Source organism: Lagopus muta, chromosome 4 (assembly GCF_023343835.1).
Source record: "Lagopus muta isolate bLagMut1 chromosome 4, bLagMut1 primary, whole genome shotgun sequence".
Classification (NCBI taxonomy): Eukaryota; Metazoa; Chordata; class Aves; order Galliformes; family Phasianidae; genus Lagopus; species Lagopus muta.
In genome coordinates this window covers 2,365,837-2,383,443 of record NC_064436.1, presented here as the reverse complement: position 1 = coordinate 2,383,443, position 17,607 = coordinate 2,365,837, and the positions used below count along the sequence as shown (strand labels likewise).

At 42.4% G+C, this 17,607-nt stretch overlaps 1 protein-coding gene across 2 annotated transcripts in view; it reads right to left on the bottom strand.

Moving 5' to 3' along the window:
- PDGFC (platelet derived growth factor C) overlaps window positions 1-17,359 on the bottom strand; it is a 120,271-nt gene extending 102,912 nt beyond the window's left edge. Inside the window, exons 1-4 of one of the 2 annotated variants that reach the window (XM_048941659.1) lie at window positions 17,269-17,359; window positions 13,852-13,955; window positions 11,137-11,357; window positions 10,041-10,377 (exon numbers count right to left, since the gene is read on the bottom strand). In XM_048941659.1, the coding sequence (XP_048797616.1) occupies window positions 10,041-10,158 (118 nt within the window). In that variant the 5' untranslated portion in view covers window positions 10,159-10,377; window positions 11,137-11,357; window positions 13,852-13,955; window positions 17,269-17,359. Of the gene's footprint in view, window positions 1-10,040; window positions 10,378-11,136; window positions 11,607-13,851; window positions 13,956-17,268 lie in introns of those variants that run through there. The other variant, XM_048941660.1, reaches the window with a different exon arrangement.
- Window positions 17,360-17,607: the final 248 nt, after the last annotated feature.

The following is a 17,607-nucleotide window of genomic DNA, read 5'->3' as shown; positions in this document are numbered from 1 at the left end:
TGCACACAAATCCATGGGCCCTGATGGGATGCACCCACGTGTGCTGAGAGAACTGGCAGAGGCGACTGCTGAATTGTTCTCTATCATCTTTGAAAGGTCTTGGTAAGTTGGAAAGGTGACTGAAGATTGGAGGATATCCAGTGTTGCTCTAGTCTTCAAAAAAGGCAAGAAGGAGGATCTGGGAAACTATAGGACAGTCAGCCTCACTTCTGTCCATGGAAAAGTGATGGAATAGCTTGTTCTAGATGCCATCTCCAAGAAATTGGAAGACAAGAAGGTTATAATGAGTAGCCAGCATGGGTTCACCAGGAGGAGGTCATGTTCTGCCAACCTCCTATGATGTCATCATCATAGATGTCTAGCCTTCTACGATGCCATCACTGACTGGGACTGATGATAAAAAGCTGAGAGGTTTGGCTGACAGACCTGAAGGCTGTGCTGCCATTCAACAAGACCTGGGCAGATTGAAGAGCTGGGCAGGGAGGAACCTGATGAGGTTTAACAAGAGTAAGTGTAAAGTCTTGCACGTGGGGAGGCATAACTGCATGCATCTATACAGGTTAGGAGAGGAGACCTGCTGGAGAGGAGCTCTGCAGAGAAGGACCTAATGGACAACAGGTTGGCCACGAGCCAGAAATGTGCCCTTGTGGCCAAAAAGGCCAATGATACCCTGGGGTGCATTAAAAACAGCATGGCCAGCTGGTTGAGAGAAGTGATTCTCCTCCTCTACTCTGCCCTGGTGAGGCCACATTTAGACTGCTGCATCCAATTCTGGGCTGCTCCATTCAAAAACGACAAGGATCTCCTAGGAAAAGCAGGCCACAAAGATGATTAAAGGCCTGGTGCATTTTCCATGTGAGGAAAGGCTGAGTAATCCGGGTCTGTTCAGCCAGGGAAGAGAAGACTGAGATGGGATCTGACAAATGTTTATAAATATCTAAAAGAAGGCGGGATGTAAATAGATGAGACCAGGCTCTAATAGGTGATGCACAGCAATGGGATAAGGAATAATGGCCTAAAACTTGAACATAGAAAGTACCATACTAACATGCAAAAGAACTTCTTTATGGGGGTGGGTGACAAAGCACTGGAACAGGTTGCCCAGAGAGGCTGTAGAGTCGTCTTTGATGGAGATATTCAAGACTATCTGGACAGCTACCTGTGTGACCTATTGCAGGGAACCTGCTTTAGCAGTGGGGTTGGACTCAATGATCTCTTGAGGTCCCTTCCAACCCCTGTAGTTCTGTAATGGCGCAAGAAGCATGAATCTGTTGGAGTGTGTCCAGAGGAGGGGCACAAAAATATCCAAGGGAAGAAGCACCTTCCCTGCAACAGCCGACTGAGACAGCTGTGGCTATTCAATTTGGAGCAGAGAAGGCTATATGCAGACCTGAGAGTGGCCTTTCAGTATCTGAAGGGGAGCTATAAGAAGAAAGTGGAGAGACTCTTTAGTAGGGTTCGTTGTTGTGATAGGACAAGGGGAAATGGCTTCAAACTAAAAGAGAAGAGACTTTGATTGGATATAAGGAAAAAGTTTTTTACAATAAGGGTGGTAAAGCACTGGAACAAGTCCAGAGAATGGATGCCCCATCCCTGGAGACATTCAAGGTCTGACTGGACAAGGCTCTGAGCACCTGAGCTGTAGGCGTCCCTGTTCATTGCAGAGCAGTTGGACTTAAATGGCATTTAAAGTCCTTTCTAACTCAAAAGAGTCTATGATTTTAATCCATTAAGGAACTTATGAGCATAAGTGAAAAGATGTACTGTTCTCCAAAAATTTAGATCCTTAGCACTAACAATATCACTCATCACAAATTCAGTCTCCACAAGAAGTAACTACAAGGCTGAATCAGCACTTCAAGCAAATACTTTGTGAATTCATATATCAGTACATATCACAGGAAAAACAGAGACTGATTAGTAGAAGTTTTTAGAGAAATTAGAGTTGCAGATCCTAAGCTGAATATAGATGTGCCATGCTCCCAGGGGTCAGGCATAAATTGTATGCAATGCTGATGTACATAAAAATACACACCTTCATTATATTTGAAAGGACCAGAAGGTGAGAACAACACAGAGTCAGAAGAGCTGAAAATCACTTCACTGAGAGTTATTTCATATTTCAAGAGCACCTGTGTATTCTTATAAAACACACATTTGTGTATTCTTACAAAGCAGCCAGAGGCTACTAGCTATCAATCCTTCTAAACGCAGAACAGATTGTATTATCTGGTGACAGATATGACTGATTCTAATATTTGGAGATAAACTTCACAAATGATTGTGGGATGTGGGGATAAACTTCACAAATGGAGGGATGAGTAGGAGACATTCCTTCTAGTAGATGGATTTTAAAATAAATGTGCAACTCTAGAGAGGTTGGAATGATGAAAGTATCTAGCAAAGAGATGAATCAGGAAGATACCCAGTGAGGGAGACAGTGGACTTTCCCATAATCATCAAACATGGGATGGAAACAAACAAGTTAGAATGGCAACGTGTGATGCTGAAAACTACCTTCCTTTTTCCCCTCCCAAGGGAAATATCTGAAGGAGATAGAAGGAATACGTCCACTTACCACAGAGACTGAAAGGCTATTTTTGTGGATAAGACTTACACTAGAAATAAGAGTACAACTATTCCTGTAAGTTGTTAAAGACTAGGTAGTAAATGCTAATGAAAAAAAAAATCATGATTTTTTATTATTATTTTCTTGCAACCTTCCTGCAAAACAAAGAAAAGACCACATCCAACAAGAACCCTGCATAATTTTAAGTATTAGCCTTTAGGTAAGGTCAGATATAACAGTTTCTCCTTGAAAGCAGAATTACTCTACTACTAGATTCTAGTACTACTAGTAGAATCAATCTACTCTAGACAAGTAATCTCCTTGTCTAGAAATCAGGTTTATTTTTAAGTCATTGCTTGTTAGCTCTCAGTTACAGGGCTTTACTTCACTTTCAGGTCTACCACAATAATGAGCAAGAGACATATTTACAGGTATGAATCTCCTTGCGTAACATCAGACACCCTACACAGTAAGACACTTGAAGCCTTGAGATATATTTTTGAGAGGTAGTCTATTGTAACGTTTTTGAAGTACAAAGTGCCAATAATATGAACACGAGTGTTTTACAACCTACACTGCACCATGAAACATTCACCTGATTCACCTTGTAAAGGACTATATAAATACAAAATGTCCAAGGAAGTTAATTTTACAGTCAGATTATTTTGGACTGTACACATACACAGGTAGCTTCACACACGTACAGTCAATTGCAACTAATGCCAAACTTTAGCAAGGTTGTTTTCGTTCTGAAATTATTTTCTCCTTTTAGTCCATGAAGAATTGCAAGTAGCTGAAGTTTGGCAACAGTGGAGCTGAGCAGCCACATCTCATGACAAAGAAGGCACCTGCAGTAGCTGACACCAACACCTCTTCACACTGATGTATATAAGTAATTGTAGATAGCACTTTATTACACCCCCCCCAAAAATATATATATTTATCCTCTTTTGCATTCCACCTTCTGAAAGACTAATGAGATGAGTCATAAGGGTTTTCAGTTGATGTGCCACAGGTATGACTCTCAATGCTTAAATTTGGTCCAACATAAGTTTCCGTAACAGAGTTTTAACTTGGATCAGAGTTGCTGCTGTTCCATACAAACCTATTAATATGAATAGAACACACAGCCAAAACGGTTGCTTTGTAATTAGTTCAGACATGTTTAAATCCAGAAGGGAAACTGTTTTAATTTATCTCCCCCTGGAACACTACAAAGTTCCACTACAGCTTTACAGTGTAACCACACGTATCGAGAAAGGGCCTTCATTTACCTAGAAGAAGCATTGAATTATGCTATTGAATTGTTCTTCTATTTCTCTGCTCCACTCTGAATGCACTGAAATGTTTGAAAACACTGTTCCTGAGAATGTGCCATCTATAGTGTCAAAGACATTTTGGCAGAAAAAGAAAGTCTTGTGGAGGGCAAAATTCAGTCAAGACGACTGTAAAACTTAATCCACACCTTCGAATTTGGACTGAATATCCATCACTTAAACATCTTGTAAATGACCCAATTTGTTTACATGGCCCTGTAGATTTTTAATGGCTTTTCCATAAAGAGGTTATTGCATCCATCCCTTTTATTTTGTTTGAGAGCATTTGAATAAGCCCCAGAACCACAAGCAAGCGAAACAGACTCTCTGCAGATGGAAGTGGCCTCATATAATTCACCACTACCGGTAGAAGAGTCAGAACAACACTTTCTGTTTGGAAATACCTTCACACACAGCAGAAGAATTTCCTGTGCCATATGTCTTCTTAAAATGTTCAACTATTGTATAAAATGAGTTCTGGTTTCCTGTCCGTCAGAGGAAGAACACGAAACCACTTGGACTTGAGCTCCCCATTGCTTTCAATGAATGTGAAGGCACTCAGATGGTTACACAGTGAGGTACACCAAGGCAAGGAGAACAAACAATAATAGCAGTAGTCCAACAATAAATAAATAACCCAAACTTATCAGTTGTTCTGCCTGCTATCATGCCCTGGTTCATCCAACACAGCTCCACAAATAGAGTTTAACAAAAAGACTGGACAACTGCTTTTTCTGGAAAAGACCATAGCCAAAGACTCAAATCAGCAATATTACTCTTTATTTCACAAAGTAGAAGCTCTTCCAGCAAACTCATTTCCCCTCACTTAATGTGTTTCAAACAAATGATACTTAAAAAGCAACAGAGAGATTAAAAGGACCAGACTGACATGGACGGTATGGCAGGAGTGTCTCCAAGTACTATTTATTAATATATTTTTTTTTTTACTCTTCAAATAAAACATTCCCTGCTATTTTACACCAGGACTTCTCTTTGACACAGATCTAGGGCTTTGCTGATAAGTGCCAAACCAAATTAATTCTCTAAGGGTGTGCTGCCACTAGAAAAAAACAAAACCAAGGTAAGTTGTTACCGGTTGCTACTCCCTTCCAACTCTCTCATTCTCATCAGTATAAAAGGAGGCATCTATACGGTAACACTTGAACATTTGCCTATTTCATGAGCAAAGCTTTTCCTGCTTGTAATAGACATAAGAGGATAATTCATATTCTCTTATCCCAGCTCCAAATACTTGCATATGAAAACATTCAGCCTGGAAAAGAGAAGGATCTGTGGAGACCTGAGTGTGGCCTTTCAGTATCTGGAAGGAGGGCTATACGAAGGAAGGGGACAGATTCTTTATCAGGATTCATTGCTGCGATAGGACAAGGGGAAATGGTTTCAAGCTAAAAGAGAGGAGATGTAGATTGGATACAAGGAAAAGAGTTTTTAAGAGTAGTGAAGCAGTGGAACAGGTTGCCCAGAGAGGTGGTGACTGCTCCATCCCTGGAGACATCCAACATCAGGCCAAATGGGGCTCTGAGCAACTCGATCTAGCTGTGGGTGCCCCTGTTCATTGCAAGGGGGTTGGACTAGATGGCCTTTAAAGTCCCTTACACCTCAAAAGATTCTACGATTCCATGACTAGAGAACAAGTGGCACCCAACACACCAAAAGACTTTCAAATCTTTAAGGTTGGAAAAGATCACTAGGTTTATCTAGTCCAACTGCCAAACCATCACCACTAAAACCAGTACCTAGCTGCCACATCCCTTAAAAACCTCCAAGATGGTGACTCCACTACTTCCCTGGGCTGCCTGTTCCAATGCTTACCACTTTTTCTGAAAAACAAAACAAAACAAAAAAGCCTTCTTGCACTGCATTTTATTGCAGTGTTGAAGAACTTCTCTAATTTGTCATAATCACAAGTCAAAAGAGGATGTGGTGTACTTCTTCACTTTCCAGGAAAACAGCTTTAAAGTGTTTCAAAACAAGTGTTGGATTAAACAGAAATATATTAATCTTAGCACAAATTGCATCACTATCATGTTTCCTTTTAGATGACACGTTCATATTTTGTTCTTCCTTTTCTTCTCAAAACAAATGAGATTTCTGCCACCCAGCAGTAGTTAGGCTGTACCAGCAGTTGTTAATTCAGCTGGACTCAGCAGAAGCAGCATTGCTTCCCATTGCTTTGAAGTAGGTTCTTTTGTCAGAGATAATCTTGCAGTCACATTAATGCACTTAATACAAGCACTGACATTGTCACCTCCAAGAATTGGATGACCTGCATCCAATCAACAGCATCAACATACTTCAAGTGTTGCAAGCCCAAGTTAAATGATCTTCACCAGTAATTTCATATCATGATTCTGTCCTTATCCATGGATTAGCTCCAAGCTCCTTCGAAGATGCACAAACAGGGAAATCCTCTAGATGATTACGATGGGACGTGTAAGGCCAGGCACTACCTAAGGAGAAGACAGAAGCCATTTCTGTCCTTTTGACACTGCTGAATTCCACCTGCTCCCACCAAGTCTTCCTGAGACTGGTCTGAGATAAACAAGTCTTCAATTCCAGCTTGTCACTTTTCTTTTTGCTTAAATGACATAATCCTTCCCTTTCCAAAAGATTCAAGAAATACATTACAGAGTGATCTATGATCAGATCTTTAATATTAAGGGTTTCCATTCAAAAGCATAAAAATTACTTAAAGAAAATGAAGAGCTATCAAAACATTGGCAAATTACCTATGCTGCAGGAATGACAGAAGTCTAATGAAGACTATGGTTTTCTAAAATTTGCTTCAGCAACTTTATTCATCACTGTTCATTGATCCTTCCTTCTCCTCCATTCAGCACTGGTGAGGCCAGATCTCTGTGTAGTGGGGGTGCCAGAATTGGACAAGAAAGACCTTGGAAAGCCACCAAGATGATAGAGGGTTCAGAGCACTTGTCCTGTGAGGAGAGGCTGAGAGAGCTGGGGCTGCTCAGCCTGGAGAAGAAGGGGCTCAGGGGGATCTCATCCACATGTACCAAATACCCAAAGGGAGGTTGCAAAGGCAACAGAAACAGATTCTTTTCAGCACAAAATAGAAAAGATCACCGTAAGTAAGCATAAACACTTATCATATCTTCCCTAAAATAGCCAAGGAAGAATAATTTAGTTTCTCCTACCAGCTCACGCTGCAATTAAATCCAACCTAAACTAACAGTGTCACTAAGCAAATGCACTCAGGCCACTAGAGTTAAGTCATTCTCATTAAATACTCCACCAAAAGCTCCCTCAGACACTGTTGAAACTACAGAAACAAGCTGAAGGTATTATTATAGAAAAATAGTATAAAAAAGTATAATGAGAAGTACACAGAACATTAACAGAAAGAAGAAACAAGTAAGCCATCCAAGCAATCAAATTCAGTATGCAAGAGATTGAGTTTTGCTCCCCCAAAGGAAACTGAGGTGCCTTTCTTTTGACTCCTTGTTACAGTACGGAAAAATGGTAAGAAATACATCAGTCATAAGAAAACTGACAAAGCCATCTGTATCTGAAGATCCATTCAAGCATAATCTGTTTTCCAGCATAACAAAGTATTGTCAAAATTAAATCCAGGTAAATAAATAGGAGCCATCACTACATGCACCACTTGCTACTAGTTCCATCTCCAGAAAATGGTTGTATAAACATCTTTGATCCTTCAGATGAGTATTTACTCAGTTGAGACGAAAACACTGAAGATATGATTCCCCCCTCACCCCCCCAAGAAAATCACAAACTCCTTTAATGTTAAACAGAGTTCACAAATAAATCTTTTCTTAGGGAAAACCTGACCATCACAGAGGTCCAGCAAAAAATGACATAGCTGTAAGTCATTTCAAATGGAGCTATACCAGCCTTGCAAGGCCCATCACACTGAGCTCCTAGGAGCTAATAGCCAAAGGTTGTGTTCTAAGAATACCTAATTCACAAATACAAAGAAGTGCTTTCCCTAGGAAATTACCACCTAAAATGTCCCCCTATAGAAACAGGGGTTCTTAAATACTCTCCCATTTCACAAATAAACCCAATTGAGTCCAACTGCAATTCTGACATTAACTCAATTAGCAATTAAAAAAAACCCTCCACTTATTAAAAGGAAAGTCCGTAAGCAACTGCTTACCTTCTGTAACACAAGCAGTCCCACTGATTTAACAATTGGTCATAGACATATGCAGTACCACCTTGACCCACCATCTGCATCATCCACACACAGAGGGGAGTAACACTGTAATCCACGCTGCATCAGAACTACTTGGCCACGCAGCAGTTTCACAAGTAGACAGAGTTTTTATTCGTAGATTGCGTGAGTGAAAAAGCTCTCTCTCTGCTGACCAACGATTATTTGGCACACGAACAGCAATATCTCATTCTCCAACTCCAGGCAGCTTTTAACCTGCCTCTAGCTAAAAGCTATACAATCTTTAAGTTGCAGCAGAGTGTAAAAACCGCTCTAATTAAACCAAGTAAGAACTGGTTTGACCAGTGTTGCTGATCCCCCAAATAATTAAAATCAGGGAAGAAAAAAAAATCAGGAGTTGGTACTTAGTTGTACTTAAGCTTGTAGTCATTTTTGAGAAAAGTTTTGCAACTGAACAACTAGAGAACGGATTTCAAGTAAACAACATCAAGGACCTGGATTGTTTTAAGTATAAACTACCAGAGAATACAGTTCCACAGCACTGAAATCTCCTGGATTCGCACTTACTATAAGAGGCACTGACTGTACCTCACAGCATGCCAAATCGCACTGCAAACCAGTTGAAGCCTGACCCAAGGCAGCTGCACTTCGGCTGCATGTGAAGAGAATTCATCTTATGCTGTCACGTATTCTTAGGTCCACTTACACAAGTTCTGTTTGCACGATCCACCTCTCACACCTCTCTGCTGGATCCCTGCCATTGTACGGTGCCCTGCATTAACAAGCACTACTATGGAAAACCGACCCCACAGCAGGTTTTGAGCTAACAAAGTTGAAGCAGAACAATGGCATCTGGGCATCCTGCTGCAATCATACAGATTGCGCAGACTATGGCACAGAAGTACCAGATTTTTGTCTATTAGTGCCAAGCTCCTTTTCCTCACAAAGTGGTGCCCTAAATTCTCCAGATGTCAGGTAAGCCAGGAAGGAGCAGAGGGAGCAATTTCTCCTCTCACACAGAGCAGATAATTTCCTGTACTGTGCACAGAGTCTGATTGGCTTCCTGTCAGAGCAGTGGGTCCCGGGGTCTTTTGATCACTTTCCTCCGGCCCTCCACAACTGCTCTGATTAGAGATTGATCCCCGCGCCGCGCTTTGATCAGCAGTGCTGGCAGCCCGCAGGTGCCATACATCATCACATTAGCGGGCCACAGCAGTGTGCATCTCTCATGCTGTGCTCGCCAGCACTTTATGGATCCTGCCAGCACACAGAATGCTTGCTGAGCTCCCCATCTTTTCTTTCTATTAGAGAGATGACGTAGAATGCTTTTATCAGGGGAGTCCCAAGTTCAAAGCTGACTAAATCACGTTAGTCTTAAAGCTGCATTTTTACCCTATTTCATTACAGCACGCAGGAGTTTGAGAGCTCCCAGCTTCTCCTTTTGTGCCGCTCTGTGCTCAGGCACAGAGCTCGTTCTAGCTGACGCGCAAAGGACTTTTTCTCCCCCTTTTTCCCTCCATACGTTAAGCACCACGGTTTCTGTAAGCACATGCTAACGGCCCAAACTTCAGATACCGTGCACCACGCGTGGTTTCATGCAGCACATAACGCATCAGCTTGCAAAACACTTTTAAAAAAATGACTTCGCAAAGGCAGATCAAGAGGAAAGGCGCTTAGAAATCTGAATAATTTAAATCACATGGAGTTCAGAGGCTAAGCAAATTACACACCCCGGAGCCGCCCGCGCTGAATGAAAGGAGCCTTTCTCCAGCCCCGCGCAGCCCCGGCCCAGGGGGACTCCCGTCTGAGAGTTCTCCAAACACTTCAGGTACACATGAAAGTTGGAAGTAATTCCCTCTTCCTCCGCGGGATCAGCCCTCTTCCAGCCCGCCCCGCACACCCCTCACCCACGCACGGCCCCGGCTCCCCCCCCGGCGGCCCCTCTGCGCGGGGGGCTCCGCGCCCGCCCCGCCGTTACCGTTCTGTTCCTTAGCGCCGGGGAAGGCGAACTTGCTGCCGAGGTCGGACTCCGCGACGGCCCCGTGCCTCCGTCCGGCCAGGGCGGATGTCAGCAGGAGCAGCCCGAGGAGGAGCATTGGGCCGGCGGGGCGAGGGGCTGCGGCGGAGCAGGCGCTGGCGGAGCGGCACCGAGGCCCGGGCGTTTCTCAGCGCCGCCAGGGGAGCAGGCAGCACTGAGCCTGCTCTGGCAGCGGAGAATTGCAGGGTAGTTTCCACATAATCCCATCCAAAACTTTTTCCTAGAGCCCTTGTCTGCTTCTTCAGCTTTTGTTTTTCTTGGGGCTTTTTTTTTTTTTCTTTAAAAAAAAAAAAAAAAAAAAAAAAAAAAAAAAAAAGGATCAAAGCAGGATCTGGACTCAGACCAGCTTCTCGAGGACTAAACAATCCGGGCCGTGCCGGGCGGGGGCCGGGATTGCTGCTGCAGGCGCGGGGCCGCCGGGGGCGTGCGGGCGGCCGGTGCCGCGGAGCAGCGCGCACCTGTCAGCCAGCCGGCCGCCCGCGGCGGGGCGGGACGGCCGCGCAGCGCAGCGCTCCTCACCGACGCCTTCCGCCAGCCGCGGCTCTCGGAGCGCCCCGCCGCCGGGAGGGGCGCAGGGCAAGCGGCGGCAGGGCAAGCAGCCGGCAGGGCAAGCAGCCGGCAGGGCAAGCAGCCGGCAGAGGCGAGCGGCGCGGCCCCGGGAGTCTCCGCCAGGCGCCCGTCCTCTCGCCGGAGCCGCGCAGCCCGCTCGCCCCCTCCGCGACTCTTTCCCAAAGCTCCTTTCCCAAGAGCCCTCTCCCTAAACTCCTCCCTTCTGTCTCCCCCCGCTTTAAACTCGCCCGCGTCCTCCTCGCTTCCCACCTTCGCCCGCCCCCGGCCCGCAGCCCGGGCAGCCCGTTACGGCGCAGGGGGAGGACGAGCCCCCGATCGGCAACGGGATCGCGGCGCCCCGCGGCGGCCCCCGCCGCTGCCCCGCTCGGCTGCCGGCACAACAGGTGCCGCGGTGGGGCTCGGGGAGGCCTCGGACCCAGCGGGCTCTTGAGCTCGGTCCTTGGGGCGAGGGGCCGTGCTGACTTACCGGCTGTGCTTCGAGAGGTGGTCGGCAGGCGTTTGGGTTGGTGGTAGGAGATCGATGCTCTCCTTGGATGCTGCGAATGAAGCGCCAAGGGAACGCTCTGGATGCGGGTTGTTTTTCTTCTGACTGAAGTTGGTGTTGGAGTGACCTTGAAACGAAGTGCTCGGCATGCACATCGATCGGCTGAGTTGCCGCCGTGTGGTGCTTGGCAGCTCTGTCCTGTGCTGAAGCAGGACAGGGTGGTGTTAGGTGTGGGGGAGCTTTCTTTTTGCTTTGGAAGTCAGAAGTGAACGTGGCGAGGAGCACCCCCCCACACACTGATTTATTAAGCACCATTAAAACATGCCGTGCTCAAACTTCTCTGCTTGAGCTGATGACCTTTCTGGTTTGTTTGGATGTGGTTTGAGCTACAGCTATGTGATGGGTGGGGTAACAACAAAGAGGCTCACGGGCAGGGCAACAGGAGCAGTGGGAAAGATGCACCTTTTCTCTCAGCTGAGAAGTTTGAGCAGTGTTCTTTAATAGTAACTCCAGCCCCCGGAGCTTTGAGGGAGCTTGGGGAGATCTGTGTAGCCGTGGGTCCACACTGTGTCAAAGGCACAGGAGGGAGAGACTCAGTCTGCCCTCCTGGAGACTTGAGTACACGCTATATAAATGCCTCATCCTTTGACCCAGCTCTTTCCATTATATAACTGAGCTATTTCTTTGCCTCAGCCAAAGTAACCCTTGAGATAGTGATAAACATCCCCTCTGTTCCTAATAAGTGACATATTTCTAGTAGCAACTGAAAGCTGTCCAGCCAAGCTGGGCTGCGTCCTGAAAGGCAGACTTGGAGCATTCCATAAATAGCAACCCTTCCCTTACAGAGGGTGAAAAAAGTCACTGCACGGAGCAGACTGTGCAGTTATTTTTATTATTGCTGTCATTATAAATAGTTTTTTTTTTTTCCTTCCATTGTTGTTATTTTAAATTTGAAAGAAAAATATAAAGTGCTGCTTTCCAGGTCTTGTAACAGTACTTCTCGTAATCAAGCGAATGAAGTATTGCTTGGTAACTTAACCTTCATTTCCTGATGGTTTTGTTCTGTTTGTTTCTTGTATTTCAGGGGATTGAGAACAAGTTTCCTCTGAAAAATGTGGCCCTAATGTCTCAATCTGCACACATGAACACAATGTTTTTCATAGCTTTGGAAGCTTTAGGCCGTGTCAGACTAGCATGTCATCTGCCATCCTGGCTCTGGCATTTCAAAGGAAAATGCAACAACTCCTGTAATGGGTGAATATGAAATAACACTGAAGAAGCAGCTTTTTGTTTTAAACCTCCTGTAATTAAAGATCAGGGTATATGTTTGATCATTAAGACCCTACATCTTTTTCAAAATGCTCATGTTAATCTCACCCAAAATGCTGTGTGATGATCCTTATAAATGTCCAGTCTTTCCTGAAATTCACACTGATCATCTGTCATCAGCTACTTATGCTTATTGTAATTTTTTTTTGACTTTCCAGTTTCATTGAATGCATTTATTTGTTTCAATTATGGAAGTGAGTAAATAGAAATAATTTCACTTCTCCATTTATTTTCTGTGTTAAAGACTTATCCTTTCCCAGCTAGGCTTTTTTTTTTTTAACTCTATTTTCCATCTGATTCCCTCTGTATTTCCATGCTTTTCAGAGTCCTATCTTGTTTTATTACGTTGTAGTTGGGTAGGACAATCAGAAAACAATATTCCAAGTGAAGGCCTAATCTTAATATGTGCAGTTGCAACAGAATATTTTATTATATGCAGTATTCCTTATGCACACTTCTGTCTTTTTATTGGATCTGCTTGTGCAATAATCTGCAGAAGCACCGTCAGACTCTCTGAATAGCTGGATAATCATCCCAAACCAACAGCTGTATACTTTGGGTCGTTCCATGTCAGCTCACAAGACATCACATTGCCAGTACTGAGTTCCACAGAGGGCCGCAGTGCCACCCCATCCAAGAGTTACAGTGACTCCAGCACCCAGTAAAAACATCTGGACTTCATTACGAGTCGTCATGCTTCCCTTTGGTGCTTGCTTTCTTTTCTTCATCTACAATAAATGCTTTATACAAATCTTTCTATCCTTGACTTTTCTCCATACTGAGAATTACACTTCAGTCTTGGATATTTGTATCATGCTTGGTTATGATGCTACACCTCATCTGACACCGCTTAGCTTACACTATGGAGTCTTTTTCATTGTGCACTGGGGACTTACCTCAATTTTCAAAGGTTTTATAATACGTTCCATGAAATTGTATATTGTGTATTTTAAAATTTAAATAATGCAACAGCTCTTCATTAATTTCTGTCTTTAAATAGTTTGAGACTACAGAGAAAAATCAGTGTCTCAGTGTTTTGCCAATCTTTCAAACTGTTTCATAATGGCTGTTTTTCCAGCATCCTCCTTTGTAACTTTTCTAAGTGATTTTTCTTATACTCGTAATTATCTGGATTGTCCCTCAGGAATTTATTTTACACCAGGTTCAGGAATAGTGCTGTTGAGACCTAGCCACCAGAAAAGACAATGGAAATTCAGCCTGTTAGGGCTCCAGAGACTGATTGTGATGTAGTCTTTCTATTCCTGAACCCTAAAATTGTTGAAATGAAAAGTCTCTGTCTTTTATTCTTAACTTGAAGAACTCTAATTAGAATAAATGTTCATCACAGTTTTCACAAACTACACTTACCTCTGTGAAGATAATTCCCCACACCAGTGTCAAAATAACATCATTGCAGAACGGACAAAGGCGCCGTGGCTTACGTGTGCTCCACTCCTTGTCTCCTCACCACGCTGCAACAAAAAAAGTTGTCCACTGATGTGGTCTGCAGGTGACGAGATGCTTAGATTTACTTACTCTGTCCTTTATGAGTTGAGCTGATGTGACAAAATCCTGACTGTTTTCACTGGGCATTAAGTATCCCTAGCTACTCCTGTAGGTAAATATTTCCTTTTCCTCTATGCTGTCTTCAGAAAGTCCTTCCCAATCATCCCCACTCTCCCACTGAGGTAAGCTAGGAGATGTTTTCTGAGGAGGAATAGGGCCATATTCTGCAGGAAAATGGGAAGGCTAAGACATGAACACATTTTTACGCATGATTTATGACCAAAGGAAAACGTGTAGCTTCACAAACATAATTATTTCTATTCACAAGCACAATTATAAATTCCTGTCTCACAACAGTTAGAATTAAGCATTTACTCAACTATTTATAGGATTAGGAGCCACTGTAAGGGAGAAGTTGGTTCTCTCGTCTCCTCACTGCTTGTTATGTTTCCTATTATGACTGGCTAAAAAAGGAATTCATGCATAGATATTTCTATATTCCTGCATATTCCGAATGTATTCATATATTCTTTGGGCAATCATACCAAAGAACAAGTATTCTGAAAGCTCAGCATGTAATTTAAAACTAACAAACATCTGCTCATCTAGACAAAAGGCAAATGTTTGCTTTTGTGAATCAAGGTTCTCTTGATTTCTATGTAGTTGCATATGAAATGGTTTCAGGGTTGAGGTTTGAGTGCTTATGCTCACATTATGGAATTAGTTGTAATTGTGTGCAGATCTTCTAAACAGTTAGTAAAGGTTATGTTTGTACAAAACCTCCTATGGACGAGGAATGAACACAAAAACTGAAATTGCAGTAGAAACACTTACAGTCTTTTAGAAAAGCAGCAGTTCCACACTCTGCTGTCTTGGTCACTGAAAAATGGACAATAGACATATGCACAAATGCATAAAGAGTTGCACAGAAAACAACTCCTGCATTAGGAAGCACTCCTGTAGAAGCAAGTATTCTGCACTGGATTTTTATGGCCTGTATCGTTCTTTTTATATTAAGTATTTTTTGTATTTATTATATGAATGTAGCCTGCTTAATCTATCCTTTCTGCCACAAACACAAGTGGCTCTTTGTTTCTGTGCTTTGGAGTTAGCTATGTGACTCACAGGGAGCTAGCTGTTCCTTCTCCGTAAAGGGGAGCACTGCTCCTTGAGGAATGAAGCAAGACTGCAAGTAAGAGTATCACGTTATTTACCCTTTGATAACAATGAATAAATTACACCATTAAATCCATACTCTCAAAAATTACTAAATCATTTGTAAATGTTGCACTTTCTTTCCTCCCTTTCAGTATCTACCCTAGTACTCTAGACTTATTGTCCATTCCTACTGAATTTGTAAACAAGTTGAAGAGCCGTGATCCTGGTTCTATTAGTACTCAAAAATATAATGAAGAGAAAGAATGAGTTTTGAAGAGCCTTCATTATGTCAGTGTTATGCAGTAAGGCTGCCCTTACTAAGACACAACCTAAGACCAACCTAAGACACAACCAGAGAAAAATGAGCTCTGAAGGTAGCTTGGTCATTTGGATCACAACTTCAAATACACTATTTTTATATTGTAAATACTTATAAATACACCTAAAGGTGAGTATTTTAACACGGACCTCTAAGCAAGTCAGTGTTGTTCTGCTCAACATTGCATAGCTTAATCAATCATTTATCAGATCGATTCAAATCTCAATCAAAGTTATTACTGTGTGTGATTTTAGAGCAGCTCCATTTAGATTCCAAATACCTTAATAAATTCATTCATACATATGGAGTCCAAGCCAAATGCAATCCTAACTTTGCTTTGTGCAGGCTGTGGAAGTTGCAACTGGAGACAAGAAGGATGGAGGTCCACTAGAGGTCTCCCAAACTAAAAAAATGCTGCCTACTTCTGTCACCTGGTAGCTCATTTGGATTTTGATGGACTTCCAAAGTCAACAAGTGAAAAGTGTAATGCAGGTAAATCACCTTTACTGAACTTCATTGCAGTCTGTATTGAGGCCTGAATGAGCAGCAATGACCTGTCTTGAATTCTGTTTTTTTTTTTTCTCATGGGCCATGTAGGAGTGTGCTGAATACATGAGTACTGCCTTAAAAATTCAATTTCATCCCTTTTATGCTCTCAGAGTAGAGCACCACTATGACTTCTGGGGTCTACACCTGGTTCAGATGTCTCTCTGTGTTCAAACAACACATGCTCTTACAAACATACCTTAGTATCTGTATGAAGGCTTAGTCAGGTAGATGTGAATGTTTGCTTATTTATAACAATATATTTGATGACTCGCCTGAGGTCAGAAGCCAGATATGTTTTCTGGCTGCTTTTTAATCATATGCTAACAATTACTGATCACTAATGTCTTATGGCCTATCAGCATGCATTCAATTTCATTGTGATCACAACAGAAGATGGCATAAGATTCTCTATGATGGCTCTAAATAACTATTGAATTCTGAATAAATATTGAATTTGGTCTTTCTTCCTGTCTCCATCTCAATAAGCAGTGCAAGATGCACGCTTGCAATAAAAATACAGATTTTGGGTTGTATTTCCAAACATTCTTAACTCCTGCTATTAAAAAAAATAGCATGTATCGCAGTTATAAAGTAGGATAGTTGTGTACAGATTCAGTAAAACTAAGGATACTCTGTACCAAAATATACATAGGAACAAGCAGATTATTTCATACACCAGAAAAAAAACACTAATAGCATTACAATATTTTTTTTTTTCTGATCTTCATTCCAACATATTTCTAAGCTATTTATATATGAATATCCTAGTGGCTTTGAAACTTCTCTCCAGAGAAATGATGCTCAGCTGAAGATATTTATGAAACCGTGGTATGGTTTCACCACCAATGTTTGTAATGTACTGTAGTTAGCCTTGCCAAGACAGATTATCAAATACATACATTAAGATCAATCACATCAGTTATTTTACTGGAATATTTACATTTATAGAGCTTTGAGAATAAATAAAACAGATCTTGGGTTGCCTTGCTGTCACAGGTGTTTCCAATATACTAACAGATATTATTGATGTTAAGAACTTTGCCACATGTGTACATTTAATTAAACTACTTATGTTATATGCCTGCCTATAGCACTACATCTTTAATCTTTTGGTACACCATTCTAGACAGAGTTGGAGTAACGATGAGACAATTATGTACTTTAGTTCAAATACAGCAAAAGAAAATCACATTGTCAGGAGCAGCCTTAGAAGAGCTTCCCTTTCCTTCCCCTAAATTGAGGTTAGGGCTTACCTGGGAAAGAAAGTCTCCTCAAGAAGATGTCACAAGCAAGTTCATATATTAGAGAAACCTAACAGAAACAGAAGAGCAACTGGGAACTGAACAGCTGACCCAACCACTCTAGAAAGATAAGGCACTAGAACAATGCACTTGTAATAGATAGAAAACACCTGTCCCCCACTTAGCTCAACTTACCACATTACACTTAATCTTATTTCTATTCTTCCTCTTTTCCACTTTTCCTCTCTTTTTCCCTTCTCAATTAATTAATTATCACATCTGCTTCACTAATTGTTTAATTAAATAATTAAGTCTTGGCCTCCCAATCTTATCTCGCCACACCTGATTTAA